This window comes from Apis laboriosa, unplaced genomic scaffold (genome assembly GCF_014066325.1).
Source record: "Apis laboriosa isolate Shangri-la unplaced genomic scaffold, ASM1406632v1 scaffold9_cov152, whole genome shotgun sequence".
NCBI classification, from domain to species: domain Eukaryota; kingdom Metazoa; phylum Arthropoda; class Insecta; order Hymenoptera; family Apidae; genus Apis; species Apis laboriosa.
Genome location: NW_025224966.1, coordinates 4,371,165 through 4,388,583, shown reverse-complemented (window position 1 = coordinate 4,388,583; position 17,419 = coordinate 4,371,165). Strand labels below are relative to the sequence as shown.

The following is a 17,419-nucleotide window of genomic DNA, read 5'->3' as shown; positions in this document are numbered from 1 at the left end:
TCTCTCTCTCTCTCTCTCTCTCTCTCTCTCTCTCTCTCTCTCTCTCTCTCTCTCTTCGACGGTAATATCGCTAAGGTTAGACGGTTCGAAGGCTTCTGCATGCACATTCGAACGATCGGTGGTGACTCTTCTTAGGCGAATTCAACGATCCACTTCCACAATTCGACTTCTCTCCCTCGACTTCTTTTCTCTCGTTAAGATAAATATGTCGATAAACGGGCGATCTAATAATCGCAACACGCGTGACGCAATGCCGAAAGGAAAATTGGAGAAAATTAGAGAGCTCCGAAATCGGCTTTCCGGCCGATTTGATTTCCGGAATCGATTATGTCGGTTATGTCATCGCTGAGACATAAGAGAGAGAGAGAGAGAGAGAGAGAGAGAGAGAGAGAGCGGAATGCCGATTAGATTTTCTTGGAAACGGGCAGCGTTGTTGGAGAATTTTTCTCTCAAGGATTTATCGCCGGTCATTAGGTAATACGTTTGTCGAGCGAGATTAAATTTACTCGATAATTTTATCGAGAAACAGTGGAACAGTGGAACAGTGGTTCTCAATCGGTGAGCCTATAGAGAGTTACTTTTCAATCAAGCTGTTACTTTTTCGATCGAAAAGTTTCAATGTTCATCTTTAATTGAACGATTGCATCATTCTGTATGATTATATTTGAAAAGTAAAAAATTTCGAGGGTTATTTTATCGAAGAGAATGGAATCGATGTTTTAATTAAATTGCGCGTGAATAAATTTTGAGAATAAAATTTGCGTAGATAAAATTTGCGCGTTGCGAAAAATGGAACTCTCGAGAATTTCTCGAAAAAGATTTTCTCTTATCTATCAGGGAGGATGATCCAGTAAGTTATTCGACCAAAAAAAGGGAGGATCTTTCGAGAAAGATTGGACAACTTACTGGGATGCTTTTTTTTTTTTCCAGGGCAGATAGAAATTATCGAGCACGTTCTTTCGCTTCAAAGAGTGCGTTTAATGCATCCCAGTTTAGAAATATTTTCGAGCAGATAGTAGTAAGTTTCCCAGTAGTTGCCACACGATCCTTTTTTTCCCGGTAACAAATTCCTACTTCAGTTTAGATATTTATTCGTTCGGCTTCCTCGGGATCTTAGAATTCCAACTTTTTCCACGGGACTTTGTTGGATCGTACGTCTTCGAGCCGATCCACGGTTTCTTAGATTTTTCTTCCAACCTTTTCCTACACACCATGTTTGGCTTAACCAGTTCGTTTCGGTCTTACCGGGATAGTGGATCTATTTAACACGTCAACCAGTTGGACAGGTAGGAAAAAAAAAAAAAAAAAAAGAAAGAAAAAAAGCGGCATCGGAGNAAAAAAAAAAAAAAAAAAAAAAAACAAAAATTGTAAAATAAACGAATTCACAACTTTTTGCCGATTTTATTTAACTTTAATCCACAAAAAGTAATAAATCTTCACTTACAAAAAATAACACTCTACTCGTTCATTTTTCTCGAAAAAACTGTTTTTCGAGAAAAATCGTCGATCCCTTTGCGATCCGAACGAATCGATAGAAAGAAAAGAATTTCACTTTTTCTGATGTTTCCTCCTCTTTATCCCATCTACTCCCTCTCTATATACGTATTTCTTACCAACCCCCTTTTTACTTATTTCATCCCAGTGTTTTACATTGAATAAAACGTTAACTTTACGAGTTACGTCTCTTTCTCAGGCAACGAAACAATAACGAAAAAGGGCATATAATATTTTCTACTTACTTATGCTCGCCTACCTTTTTCGCGAAACAATGGGCTACTCGGTTTCTCGAATTCCTACCCGCCAGATGCATGCACCCGGCTTGTTTCGGGTCATGTTGCGGTACTGCAACCTAATCGCGATTGGTTAATACGGTAAGATGTTTCTCGATGATTTGCGGCGTGCACACGGCGCGGCGCGGACACGTTTCGAAAAGAAAGGGAGATAAAAGATAAAGGCGCGATACCATCGGTTGTGCCGGGATCATTTTAATGACGCAACCGGCCCGCTCGTCGTTTTACTCGCGTGAAAGTAAGGCTTGCGTGCGCGGCTCCCTGCGCCTGCTCTTTCCGCTCCTTACCGAACAATACGTATATAGTTGGAAACGATACGATATCGAGTGTCCAGGTGGGATCGGGTGTCGAGCGGATGATGTTATTCCATTCACCTTACTGTCAACTTAATTGCGATCGAATTGTAACAAAAAAAAAAAAAATAAAAATCGATCGATTTTCCATTCCTATAATAATAACGTCGTACAGAACGACAGAAAGTTGGACAGTGAAGAAAATGATTTTTGAGAATGTCGCAATGATTTTTGTTATACGTTATTATACGAAATTGTTACCAATTTTAGATTCGAACCTATGCTGAAAATCTATTTCGTGAAACGGTAGGAGAGAAGTTCAACGACACTTGAGAATATCGTTATGTTATACGTATACGAGCGATGATATTAAAAATTCAATGTCCGCATGGAGAATTTTCACAAAAATAAAAGAAGAAAAAAAATAATAATCGATATCGGGAAAAATCTATTTTATTTTTCTACCCAAAGATTACCTTCATGATCATGCATGAATAAAGGGTACACATTTAAAAAAAAAAAAAAAAAAAAAAAAAAAAAAAAAAAAAAAAAAAAAAAAAAAAAAAAAAAAAAAAAAACTTACTTTGAGTTTTTGAGTGTGACCACATCGGCAACAGCAGTACGACATGTAATCGGGTAACGCTGGCATGAACTTCAGCTGTTCCTGTTGCTGCGAATTGTACTCGTCCACGAGTTTGCGATACTGTACCCTGAAGATGGGCCTCGTCGTGCTGCTCTGCGAGCCTTTACCAAGGCGTCCCATAATCGCAGAGAATGCGGCCAGGGTTTTGCGCCTGCGTGTGAACCTCCTCATGCCACGGCGACCGTTGCACTTCTTCGTCCTCCAACTCGATTCGAAGCGCACGGTTTGCGGCTTTCGCCGAATTTTGCCAATTTTTCCGGTTAATTGGATCCAACGCGCTGCACGAAATACGAAAAAAAAAAAAAAAAAAAAAAAAAAAAAAGAAAAATCACTCGACCCACGATGCGTGCAATACGTTCTTCCATTCACTGAACATATTGTCGAGCACGATTAATCTGGCCAGCGTAGATTCCTTCCGTCACGATTCACTTTATCGTTTCAAAGACGCGTGTTTATTCGTATCTCGTTCTCTTCCACGAGTTCAGGGAAGATGAGAAATGACCGGGCATCGTGTTTTCGTCAATTTGTCGAAACGATCGAACAGAGAGGATCGAGGAAACGGACGCTCGATCGGATACTTTTTCAAAGCACGAGGACGAAAGGGGACACTGATCTGGGATTTTTCGTGTTTCGAATTCTCATTTTCGAAGAAAGGTAAATCGTTGACTCGAGCGGGGCACCCACTTGTCCATGGCACCACCTAGCACACTTTCTAATTCGCATACTACCGGCATACCGGTTGTACAAGCGATGCAATTCAACACTGTTACCCGGTGAAAAACCTTCATTCACTTATCGGCGAACAGGCACACTCTTTATCTGGAATTTCACTCGGTGGGTCAACAATGTGCAACGTGTAACAAGTACATATATATGTATATATATATATATATATACTCTGGAAATAAAGAATTCTTTCAGATGCATTTCAGATAACGGACAGACAGAACTCCTCTCCACTTCACCACCTCTAAACCAACCGAGAGAAACAACCGTTCGATGGATCACACTCACAGGAGTATTAAAAATATCTCACGAAACCACGAGGAAAGCACGTTTCGATGATCGACGAGCTAGTTTCCTTCCTTCCTTCCCCCGCGTCGATGTCTCCTCGCTACCCTTCCTTTTTCCAATCGTTGAAACAATAATCCTTCATCCTTCTCTCTCTCTCTCTCTCTCTCTATTTCAAAAATCCTCGTGCGCAAACATGGTTTCTTTTCTCCCTCCTCTTCTCGAACACTCGACGACCAATAAATAATAAAATATTATTCACACCGTAAAATCAGTTTCACAGGGTATTCATGGTTTCTTAACCATTCTCAGGGTCTTCGAAAATTATCCAGTACCAGCTTGTACCGCTGCAAGGTATACTATCGTTGGCAGGTGATCATCCGTCTCTGATCCGGCAGACCGGTCCGATCGCTTTACGCGTGGGACACGCACGGAACATCGAGGGCTCCACTTCGTGGCGTACGTAGTCTTCGCAGAGTGTCGTTCTGCATGCCGATCCGCGGAAACCGGTTAACAAGTTCGAAGCTGCCTTTCGCTTCGTCCTCGTCGACTGTCAACCGTCTACTACTAGCGCGTTAAAGTCTCCCTTTTTCTCCACCTCTTCCTCTTCCCTTTATCCTTCCGCCTCTCTGCGACTCTTGCCAACCGAAACAATCCGATCCGAGCGATCACAATTTTCCCCCGAATCTCGCGAAATTCGTTCGTTGCTCGTTCGTCATCCGTTCTTCCGATCTTCTCATCCTCGCCCTCGTCTCGAAATCTTCGGAACAAGTACTCTCGTCCGAAGCTCTCTCTCTCTCTCTCTCTCCTTCTCTCTTTCTCTGTACAATAATACTAGTTTCACACCGTTTTCTTCTCTCTTTGCACTGGACAACCACTGCCGGATACGGCTCCGTTATACCGTGCCTCCTGATACCAACGCAGTCGGATTTACGAGCAGAAAGACGATCTTAACGTGGCGACATTCCGGCTTCGCTACCGCAACGCTCTACAGGTACGTGTATATACATATATATATATATATATATGTATATATATATATATATACATATATATATATACATATATATATATGTACTTATTACACAACGATTTACCACTTTCAGACACCGTTTTTTCTAAGAAATTACACGGATGAATAGGTCGATAAATTAACGGGTTGAAGCACAATTAGAAAGAGAGGAAAGGAGAGAGAGAGAGAGAGGGAGAGAGAGAGAGATAGAGAGGAGTATCTAGCGATGGAGCGCGTAACAGTTTCGACTAAAAATCTAGAGAACGATTTTTAGATTGGACGAGGCGGCAGGAGTGGCTTCGCGTGCCTTCTCTCTACTGTCAACCGGTAGGGCTGCCAGTCGAGATGCCGGTGGTGGATTTCCACCCCCTCCCCCGGCTGGACGTCACACAGTTTCGGTCCTACCTGACAGAGGCCGATCCAAGGTGGTGCTCTCCTCTCTCTCGAGGCCGCCTAGAGCATGCTGGCCGGCCCGGCAATGGCAATACCTCCCGGCACGTATATAGAGAGAGAACTGAAGTCGAAAGAGGAACACGAAGCAGGAGTAGCGGCAGCACCACCACAGCCGGCCCACACGGCTCCATCCCCACCAAGGAGAGAGAGAACCGAGAGCGAGCGAGCGAGCGAGAGAGCGGCCGACCGACCGACCTCTTCTCCTCCGCCGACCGCTTTCTTGCTTCAACTGCGGCATTGAACACGTTCAACGGCAGCTGGCGAATACCACCTATCTCCCTCTCCGTCCCGCTTCGGCTTTCCAACGTGTTCCCGTCCCCTTTCGGCTGGCCGAGCTTCCAACAGCCGAGAGCCCCGGCACTGCGCGCTCGAGAGAGGCAGCGCGCAACGCGCCGATCGCATGAGTTTGCGATTCGCGTTCTTTGACCTCCTGCCATGCCGCCACGATCCTGCTGCTCGACTCGTGTCGGAACCAAGGGGCTTGCTTGCTCTTCATATTCCTCCGTGCACGACATCCGCGACGTCATCGATCGAGCATCGATCGCCGATCGGGGGAGGAGGAGGGGGGAGGGGGTTAACGACGATCGACTCGTTTCCGCTTCTTTTCGCGGGGATCGAAGGGAAATCGTGGCTAAGGATGGGAGGGAGGGGGCAAATTGGGATAAGAATTTTTTCGAAAGATCTATATATATATCGATATTTTTTTGTCTACGATTTCTCTTTTCTCTTTGCTATTTCCGCTTTTTTCCGATCGAAGTCGTGTCTAAGAATGGAGGGGCAAATTGGGATGGGAATTTTGAAATTTATCCATTTCGTGAAGTTTCTCGAAAGATTTATAGATATTTTTTGTCCATGATTTCTCCTTTCTCTATTTCCGCTTTTTTCCGATCGAAGGAAAGTAGTGTCTATGGACGGAGAGGAAATTAGGATAAGAATCTTGAAATCGATCGAGATTTGAGAATTCGAAGCTCCTTGGGGGATAAAATAATTTTGGATTTTGAGAATATCGATTTTACGAAGTTTCTCGAAAGATCTATCGATGATTTCTATGATTTCTTCTTCCTCTTTGTTATTTTCAATGCGACAACTAAGGATTGGAGTTATCAGAGAGATTTTGAAATTGATCGATTTTTTATCTGAAATTTCTTCCTCTTCGAATCGTGGAATTTGGAACGAATAGACAGGTGAATTGTCGCAAGATCGTGGCAAGATTGCACGAGTACCGTTAAATCCATATGGAATTCACAGGCATTATATTGAAAGTAGCTGATATTGTGTTTAGCGTTATTTCATAATTGACGTTATGAATGCAGTCATGAGTCGAGAAATTGAATGTATTAAACATACGGTAGATGTGGGAGCTTCTTTTATTGATGCGCCCACTCTTCAATGGCCACTTCAACCGTTATGGCGGTACACCGTGAACGAGGGTATTTTTCCGCGATACAACTTTCTAAACCTATTTATATTTTACATGTACACGGACCAACTATAACATCGTCGCTTATTCTTGAGATAATGATGTTTCTCTTTTTGAGAAGTCGTTAAACGACTTGTAAACGTTCCGTTTATTAAACGTTTATTAAATGAAATATTGATTACATTACGGATACGAAGAAAACGTTAAGAATAATTTTGATTACTGCGAACAAAAATTATTAAAGTGAAATTTTATTAGACAAAAAAGATCGATTATTCGTTTCACGATCGATAAACGTATAAAAAAAAAATCATTCTGAAATTGCATACGTTCGAAATATCTCATCGTGTTATATTTCCCCCTTTTAAAACGATACATCTGATATCATTTCGCATCTATAAAAAATCTATACAAAAATCGATATAACAAACAAACTTTGACAAACTGCATACAAGCAACGAACGAGCAATTTCGAATTATTCGAAACGTTAAACGATATTATATACGAGAGGGAAAATGTCGCGTAATCACAGATCTCCGACGTCCCCAAGATTCCCCCCTTTTTCAAGAGAAAACGAGGCAAGGCTATCAAATTTTCTTTTTTCTTTTTCTTCCTTTTTTTTTTTTCTTCTTTTTATTTCCGGTATATACAGGAAGCCGGGAGTCAGGAATACGAGCGAGCCGCTCTCAAATTCAATTACCGCAGTTAGCAGGAGGGGGGAGGGGAGAGACAGGGTGGACGGAGAGGTAGTAAAGATGGCGGTAGCCAGGTCTCGTAAATGATCTTGAGTTAATCGTCAACCCCGGCTAATTTAATGTACAAGAGATTCCACTCGGTCGTCCTCGGCGTGAATTTCACGAAAACCTTAAGGCGCGTTTCCAACGCCGGAATAAATCATCCAGATACCCTTTTCGCGAAGGGTTTGTCTCGAGGATGATTCGTTCATTCGCGATCGTTTATGCGGATCACGCGTCGAGATTCAAAGGGGAGAGAGGGAGAGTTTCGAGAAGAGAAAATCGTCAACGATTTCCCTTTTCGTCTTCATCGTGAATTTTATTACGAAAGAGAAGAGGAAAATTACCAGTCTTACCATTCGATTCCGCGAACCGTTCTTAAACGAACTAGGTAAGAAACGATCTTATAAATATTTGTAACGTTTAATGTACTTACTGGTATGCGAGGTAAACTATACCCGCGATTTTTACAAGAATTTAATCATATTACAGGTTGAGGAAAAAGTCGACAAGTGAAGAGTAATTGTGCCATTCAGCTATGGCAAGAAGCAGTAATTGCAAAGAAACGTAAAATGCTTGTTCTATATATATATATATATATATTTAGATAATATGCCTTTGGACAAATATAAAAAAATAAGAATAAGAACAATAATGGAAGTCATTAAAGTTTATGCCGATTCTTCATAATTTCTCTAACGAATTTTATAAAAAATACGCGCGATTTTTACAAGAATTTAATCATTTTCAATAAATGCAATAATTTCAAACGAACGTAAAACGAATCCTCTGTATATTTATTAAATGTAATTAAATATTTATTAAATAATATCACAGCTTTTGGGCAAAGATAACAAATAAGAATAAGAACAATAATGGAAGTCATTAAAGTTTATATCAATTATATAATTAATTTATAATTTCTCTAATGAATTTTATTAAAAATACGCGCGATTTTTACAAGAATTTAATTATATTCGATTGGAAACTCAATAAATGAAAAGTAATAATAGTAAAAGTTGTATTATTCAATTATGAAGGAAGTAATAATTCTCAAACAAGCATAAAACGAATCCTCTGTATTATTTAAATAATATCACAGCTTTTAGATAAAGATAAAATACAAGAATAAGAACAATAATCATTAAAGTTTATATTAATTCTTCGTAATTTTTCTATGGAATTTTATGCGATTTCTACGAGTCATTCAATTATATTTGATTGAAAACTCGATAAATGCAATAATTGCGAACAAACATAAAACATAACCCTCCTGTGGTATATTTAAATAATGCCTTTGAACAAAGATAAAATATAAGAATGAAACCCGTTAAAGTTTATAATTCAGTTCACAATTAATCCCACAATGGATTTTCCAATGCCTCGTGTCAAATCTGGAAGCTTCGTGTCAGAGGTTGGGATCGCGACCAAGGATAAGGATGTTACTTTTTGCCGCGGCGTGTTCGTCTTCCGTGGACGGTGGAGTGGAGAGAGGCGGGGGGGTAATAAAAAGGCGGAAAAAAGATTCGAGGCTGCATACCTTGCATAGTCGCACGCCTCCACGCGACTCGCGTCCTCCTGCAAATCGTCGCGGTGCCCCAGCAGTGCTCTGCCCTGCTCTGTTCCTCCTAACGGTCTCAACAGCCGGCTTATCAACCTGCGCTTTCAACCTCTCCCCCTTCGATCTCTGTTTAGCGAGACTGTTTGAACGGTATCGCCGCTTGTTTAACCGCCCCCAAGCCTCGTGATTAAGCCCGTTGCTGTTCAACGTCTAATTATTTTTAAAGCTGACGCTAATAGAGCTGCGTGCCAGGATAAAATCGTTACACCCCATTATTATTATCCAAACTTTTTAATTAGACTATTTCGCTTTGATTTTTTTCGAGATCACGTTAGGCAAAGTCGTGTTAATATAAGAATTATTATTATTCAATCTCTTTTATATTTCTTCAATATTGATTAATTTCGCATTCTCCTCTTCTTTGTCCAGAGTGGCGTCTCTATCGCTAGTATTATTGCAAAAGAATTCAAAGCGTACGATCTGACCGCTCCGCGTGAAAACGTTTTTGCTTGGGAGCAAATATCGCTCGAAAATTCAGACTGCCTCTCCGCTGCCAGTCACGGTTAGAGCATTAGAGCTACGTTCAACGACTTCGTATCTCAATTCCTCGCGTTTTCCCCGAGCGGGGATCCGATATTCCGAGACGAGAATAAGAGAATTAAAGGCCGGCACTGTTGGTCATTTCTCGAGAAGTATTCCTCTTGACGGAACGAGCGATTGCTTCTCTCTCTCTCTCTCTCTCTCTCTCTCTCTCTCTCTCTCTCTCTCTCTCTCTCCCTCCCTCCCTCAAGGAGAAATCGTTCGAATCGTCGTCGATCAAATCTTCTTCTCCTCTTCGTCTCTTTCGACAAACGCGTGCTGTTGAAACTGTGTGTATCTCGCGTGCACCCGGTTAAAGGAAAACTCGTCACGATCGTCACGAATGGAGAGGCAGGCAAGGTCTTATCCCGATTTATACGGTTTCTCGGTAGGCGCTGATGCAGCTATGTAGGGGTGAGGCGGCAAGAAGCGAAATGAGGGTACGACATCGAAAAGAGGGGAGCGTACGCAGTGGCCACCAACTAGGTACGTACCACTATTATCTGTACGAGAATGCCAAGGTCAACCTCATTCCGAGCCAACAGTGGCCACGGTATTGGACTACGTATCCCGCTGCCTGATATCGTTGCGTCGGGAAGAGCTACCTGTGCCGATCGATTTCTTCTCATTCTTTTTTTTTTTTTTTTTTGAAATTTAAAAGAAGCGACGATTCAAATGTTCTAAATCAAGATCGATTTCCCTTTGAAAGGGGAAAGAAGAGGAATTCGCTCGATCCTTTTCCAATCCCTGATATTGATTTTTACTTCGAAGGAAACAAGGATCGAATTGTAACGTTGATCTTTTTAGAAGCGATGATTTTTAATTTTTAAAAAAATTCGAAAGGATAAATTTTCCTTCGAAAAGTTAACTCGAGTATTTTTATAATTTTTGTATCTTATATTATTATATTGCGTCGGGAAGAGCTACCTGTGCCGATCGATTTCTTCTCATTCTTTTTTTTTTTTTTTTGAAATTTAAAAGAAGCGACGATTCAAGTGTTCTAAATCAAGATCGATTTCCCTTTGAAAGGGGAAAGAAGAGGAATTCGCTCGATCCTTTTCCAAACCCTGATATTGATTTTCACTTCGAAGGAAATAAGGATCGAATTGTAACGTTGATCATTTTAGAAGCGATGATTTTTAATTTTTAAAAAACTCGAAGGGATAAATTTTCCTTCGAAAAGTTAAGTCCTCGAGTATTTTTATAATTTTTGTATCTTATATTATTATACGTGTAATAATAATATGTTTAAAAGTGTACAAATTACGTTGCTCTTATCGTTTATGTAGCGGATTAATTTTGGGAGAGCGAGAAATCGATGATTTTTTCGATGCTCATTTCTCTTAAAGATAATATTCCATTGCGCGCTGCTCGCTTTAGGCCCCGAAACGTTGCCCGCTTTATCGTCGAACATGCAACGCTGTCCTTATCGAAACGTTTGATCCCGGACGTTCATTTTTCTTCGGGTAACATTGTGGAATAACGTGGATCGGTTAATTAAGATACCGTGTCTTTTTTAAACGGGCAATTTATATCGTACACAGTCCACGGTAGTCCCTTGTTCAATTACTTTTAGTTCTACTTTATCTTCCGAATTATGTAATTGTATATTTTGTACCTTTTTTAGTGTAATATTTATATTTAAGTTGACGGTAATAAATGGTACAACGCTTAGTGTTATAATGTTGTGATGTTTAATTAAAATATAATAACGCGATCGAAATACGTTGTTAAAAATCGATTAATAGATCAACAATAAATTATAATTCCTTTTTTCTTATTCTCTTTACACAATTTGGATATAAATTTATTAATCAATAATATTAAAATTTTTAACAATCGTGTTAAAATTTCAATTTCACGAGGAATAACTTCTCCAGATTCTTTCTTCTATCTTTAGCTAAAAAATCAAGCGCATGAAATATAAATATGCTTGTGCTTGAATTTTATTTTGACCGGAAGAAATTTCTGAAGAAATAAATTTTTTTTAAACAACTTACCGTTAGAGATACATATTCAATTTATGCGTATTTTACAGTAATGAGAATTACGTATTCATTGTCGGAGGAATATAGTCGAGATTAACCTTGTCTTTATCGGTGCTCGCTATCGGCCCGCATGTATCAGAGTTACATTTTATCGCGTTCTCGGTATAGTTAGTTGGCACACAAACAACGTGTCGTATCCTCTTTGAACGCGTAACTTATCCTATATTACAGGTATAAGTGGAGTTTTTTCGATAGACCCTCGATTCTATTGCACGAAGGTAGAATACGTTCGGCGATAAAGGAAGTTCAGTTCAGTTCGAATACGGAAGTACAGATTGGAAACTTCGATCGTCGATACGTATTTGTCATTCTTGCGTTACAGTTTAACTTTGCCCCCCTTTTTTATTTTTACTTTTTTTTTTTTTTGGAAATGCGTATTCTCTCAGAAGTAAAATTTGATTCAATTCAAGAATAATTAAATAAAAACGTAATCATCGATGATAAATTGATAGACGTTTTATCCATGGTTATGGGTTATATCACTGGGAATCAATCAATCAAACGTTATTGCGAATTGCAAATAATTTAAAACTTTCACAGGGATCATCATCATGGTCATTCGTATCAATATTTTAAATTATGATAAATATCGAAAGACGCGTGTAAGAGTCAATAACGGGCGAATTGATATTCCCCTTCACGCGCAATTCATCATAACTAAATTGCGATACGAATACTTGCGTCTCGAAAAAATAAAAATCTCGACGCACATTAAGCGTTAATAAACGACGATAGAACGTGACAACCGGGTACACACATTTCATTTCCACCTCCAACCAAAGATAGATTTCCTCTCTAAACGCCACCACTTTCGTCGCTATCCCTCCAGATGGCGTAAATTCAAAATCGTTCGATTTGATTTACATCTCGCGGGCAAATATTACCCCCTCCTCCCTCCGTGGAGGACATTGTGGACATTGTGGACAGGAGGAAGGCAAAACTGGAGGCAGGCGGTAAACTGGAGGAGGAAGCTGTGGGGAACAGGTGGTTCCTTTATTCAACTTTCGCACGCGACTGGAGTTGCCGTGTCTAGAATTGCCTATGAAAAGTAACTGCCACCTCTCTGCAGCTGCGCGATTCCGCCATTCGTGGTTATTGCTCCAAGTCGAGCCGAGATTACGAGCTGTTATCGACTTGCCCCGACTCTCCACGAGAACCGAGAACTGAACCGCATCGTTCTACGCACGGCGCGTAGAATTTTTTTTCCCCCCCCCCCTTTTCAATCGGAGATCGAAGAACAAGGTTTTCTAAAATTTATTTATTCACAGAGAAATGCTATATAGGGATTGTAATTTGAAAAAAAGTGGATAGAAACGTAAGATCTTAGACGAATCACGATGTTAATTTCAATTCAAAGATATTTTCACATTTTGCACAATAATTGCGTAAAAAAGAGAAGAAAAAAAATACGGTTCTGGTTGTTAATTATTATACAATACGATACGAAGAAACGAGAAGAAGAAGAAGAAGAAGAAGAAGAAGAAGAGTAAAAGTTTAGTAGTTAGAAACAAAATCGATCGCTTCTGTTATATTTTTCACAATGGAAAAAAAATCAGATCGAATTCAAAACTTATTTATGGATCGGAAACTTTCACTCCCCTCCTTCCCCTTCTCCCCCTCCCCCGCGAGGAGTTTACAGTTTAAGAATCGTTGTTATAAAGGATCATTTAACGGGGGAAGAAACTGGCGCGATGGAGAATAATGAGATCTTTGTTGGAAAAGAAGAAAGGGGGGAGGAGAAGGAGGGGGTAATAGAGAAGAACCGAAGTCGGCAACGCACTTAGTACTTGAATACGGGATCTTAAGTAATTGCGTAGAAAATAAGAGAAAATCCCCGTCCCGAGGGAAAAACCCGTTTGAAATTTCACGTAATTGGGAATAATACCGAAGCTGGATATGATTAAAAGAAAAAAAAAAAAAGAGTTTAATTCTAGATGACGTATTCTCGTGTTTCCCGGCCTCCCCGGCGTTTCCTTTAATTTTCTGACAAATGTTTTTCTTTTTTTTATTTTTTTCAAACCGGATGACGGAAAAACAAAAGAAAAAAAAAAAAATTCAAACCCTCGTTTCTCTTATTCGAGAAACGAATTTTAAAATAATAACAATTCTGAAAAAAAAAAAAAAATTCTGCGCTCTAGGAGCACATTCAACGTGGCGCACCCTTTTCAATCTAGTTGTAGATTCTTTCTTAGCGAGGATAGCACAGGCGTACCGTATTACATTCATCCTCAGCTTTTCATTAATCTGGATTTCCGCCCATTCAAACCCATGTTTCTTTTAATTCTTTATAATTTGCTAATGAATATTACTGTTTCTGATTCTTGGTTAGGAAAAAAAAAAAAATGGGCTTATTAATTGTAATTTGTGACGGGAAGACAATTTCTCTTCCAATGAATAGAAAAATATCACAAAAGAAGAAACAAACTGAAACCCGATTCTCTGATGATCTCAACGATCATTTGTTTTTGTCCCATCGAGGGGATTATTTTTTTTTTTAATTTTACGAAAATTGTTTACGATTATTTACTTCTCCTCGTCGGTTTTCCTTCGTCGGTGTTACGAAGAAGATCTCTTGTCACGAATCTAATTATATCCCGCAGTTTAAAACCGTCTGACTGACAAGACCAAGAATTATTTTTATCCTCCCGTTGCCCCTGCCACATCAAAGATCCCTTCCCCCCTTGTTGAAAAATGAAGAAACAATCCTCGGTTCGGGCGCGACTGTTGCAGTATGCGCTCCGGGTGAATGCATGAGAAATCGTATCAGCTACGAAGAAAGAGAAATAAACCTAAACCTATTTCAGTCCCCGTAAAAGATTAATAAAAGGTGTAGCAGCGAGGGGAGACACTGATTCAGCATTTAATGAAGGTTAACCGCCGGTTTCATCGTTATAAGAAAATCGTTCAATTTTAAAGATGCGCGCGTATAAGCCTTGGAATAAAGATACGTCGCCACGTTTCACGATAAAAAGCTCGTTTCGCTCCTTGCATATCGTCAAACACGAAAGGAGGATAAAATAAATCACGATTAGATATCACTTCCTATTTCACTGTATCATGTATCGAATAATGTATCAAATATCAGTCAACAGAGTCGGTTGAAAAAGGTTTTAACCGGTTAAAAAATTCGAATAAAGTACTTTTACTTTAGAAAAAATAATAAACAACATTATTCGCAACATCAACTGTTAAATTTCCCTCATCCATTGTCCATATGATATTTCTCCTTCGAAATATTCTCGAATTCTCTCCAACTCAACGACTCCAGATTTCTCCAGAAATCACGAATTAGGCGCGAAAATTATAAATATAAATAAATAACTATATTATTTATAGGCGCGGTTTGTGAAAAGATCAATCAAGATTAAAGAAAAATTTGCACGATCCATAGGAGCGAAGAGGAGACAGAGTGATTGTCGATGCGTCGCGCGATAAGAGTTGTCAGAGTGGTTCAGAGCGAGCGATCAGTACCGAAGATGGTCCACTTCACGTCTCGCTCGAGAGACTTCCCTCTCTCCTCGAAGGCTGCCGAGTAAATAAAGGGTTCAATGGGCCGCGTGGTCGTTTCGGGATGACAAGAAAATACCTCGAATTCCATCCATCCGAGCGCCCTCTTCCTTCCCGCCCATCTCGATCCTCTTCTTGTTTTCCTTTTTCTTCATACTATTCCGTTGAATCGAAGTGACAGCGACAGAGAGAGAGAGAGAGAGAAAGAGAGAGAGTGTTGATTGTTCTGCTGGTTCGCATCCGATGGTCGAATAACATCTTCCAGATCGGGCAGAATCGCGTTGTGCCCGATCAGGCGAACGAGCCAAGTGTGCTGGTCGAACGTGGAATCGGAAATGAGACTTCGAAACTCGTTTCCCAGTTCGCGGAAAAATTTAATTCCATTCCAGTCTCGGAATGAACGCCGATGCTTTGCTTGTCGAAGGTTGTGTCGTTGGAACTGTCGATGAAAATTTCGCGAAAGAGAAAGAGAAAGAATCGTTGAAGTTGAGAAGAGAAAGAAAGAAAGAAAGAAAGAAAGAAGGGAAAAGGAAGAAAGGAAGGGAAAAAGCGTTGGAAAGTTGTGTTTCTGAACGAGGAGGGAAAATTTCTTTTTTCTCTCTTTTAAATATGATTCGAAGACGATGGTTATTTGATAGCAGCAGTGCGATCAAATAATTTTTTAATTTCTGCAAGGAGAAAAAGATTGAAGAATAATTGTTAAGAAAGTTTCGTCATTTGGAAACGCGTTAAAATTATACCGTACCGCAAAATGGCTGTACGTGACACGTACGTGTATACTTCTTTCAGATGTACAGTTACCTTGGACAGGAGAACCTGTATCTTCTTTTTTTATTTTTTTTTCGCATAGCAACCTCGCAAATGACGCTGTAAGAACACGCTTAAGAACGAAGCATTTTCATTCGTGCGCTTCGATGTTAATCAAATGATTTTCATTTTGCAAGAAAAAAAAAAAAAAAAGAAGATATGTTACTCGATTCTGGAACACGCAACTATCGAGTTAGCTTTATTCAAAATGGCGACGAGTTATATAATTTCTCAAGAAAAATGATTTTATATAATTTTAAAAACTTGTTACCGAAGAATGAAAATATAACGGAATATCACGCAATGTTACGTGTTAGAACGAGTATTAAAAAAGAATTTCTTTTGCGTGTGATGAGTAATATTTATGGAATGATTGACATAAAAATCTGATAAAATTCTATAATTATTCTGATAATTTTAAAAATATATCTGGTATGTCTGCAAATAAATAATCTAAAATTAATTTAACCGGTCAATTCGTGTTTGATGACGATTTTTCTTGCAGTGAAAACGTTTTGTAGATTAAGGTCACAGACATTGTTATCGTTAACAATACCATTTTCGCCTCTGTTAGCTGTTCCATCGCCGGTTAATTGAGAATTCTCTTAGAATACGTTTCTCGATGCAATTGGAATGCGCCATGAGTAGGATCCCATTGTGTGGAATCGTGGTTCGAAGAAAGAAAATCGACGTGGAAGATAGGAGGTTCGATTGTTCGAATGGAATCTGATTGCTTGGACTTAGATAATATACGCGTCGTCTATTTGAAATATCCCCTTTAATTTCTTCTCTTCTTTATTTTTTGAAACGTATTTGAAGCATTTTTTTTTTTTATATCAAAAATGTTACGCAATTTCATCATTAATTTTCCATATATTTTTCTTTCCTAATATTTTGATCTTTAATTTCTAATTTCGTTTCATCTAGAAAATATTCCTTATCAGGATCAAAGAATCATAGAGGGCGTTAAATACCAGAATCCTCGATTATACGTGTTTGAAAATTGATACATACGAGTCTCACCATTGCAAATATTTTTGTCTAATCAAAAAAAGGAAATAAAAAAACGATACTTTCAACGAAACGTCCACAAAACGAGTGATCATCCACGAGTCATCTATTCGAGACAGAGTTGGAAAAGTAACTAATTGAAAATTTCGAACAATAATAATTACTTATAACATTTATTCGTATGAATCGTATTACAATCCTCTTCTCATATAACCTCGATCGTTACAATTATTTGCAATTATTATTACGTCTTGAACAATAAATCATCGAAGTAACTTTTACTCTTACTCGAATGCATTAAATTCTGCCCGATCACCGATTATTCGAGGCCAGCCCAAACCCCAAACCCCCCAAAATTGGCGATCCTCGAGCAAGCTTCGAGTCGGCCTTCAATCCTCCGATTAATTCGTCCTTCCAACATTCTTCTGCCCTTTCCACGCAGCTCGCGAGTTTCACGAACGGAGGCGTTCTTAATTCACCGGAAGGTGTTTCAACTTTAATCCGAGGAGTGCCATTAGGATTGACTAAACGCCGAGGCGCAGGCCAACC

At 39.4% G+C, this 17,419-nt stretch overlaps 1 protein-coding gene across 6 annotated transcripts in view; it reads right to left on the bottom strand.

Annotated features, from left to right (window-relative positions):
• Window positions 1–17,419, bottom strand: part of LOC122720047 (tensin-1-like) — a 253,105-nt gene that overhangs the window by 26,119 nt on the left and 209,567 nt on the right. The window contains exon 1 of one of the 6 annotated variants that reach the window (XM_043946471.1): window positions 2,667–2,950. The exons of the other annotated variants lie outside the window; for them this stretch is intronic. Within the exon in view, the coding sequence (XP_043802406.1) occupies window positions 2,667–2,897 (231 nt within the window). The 5' untranslated portion in view covers window positions 2,898–2,950. Of the gene's footprint in view, window positions 1–2,666; window positions 2,951–17,419 lie in introns of those variants that run through there. 6 annotated transcript variants of the gene reach the window in all.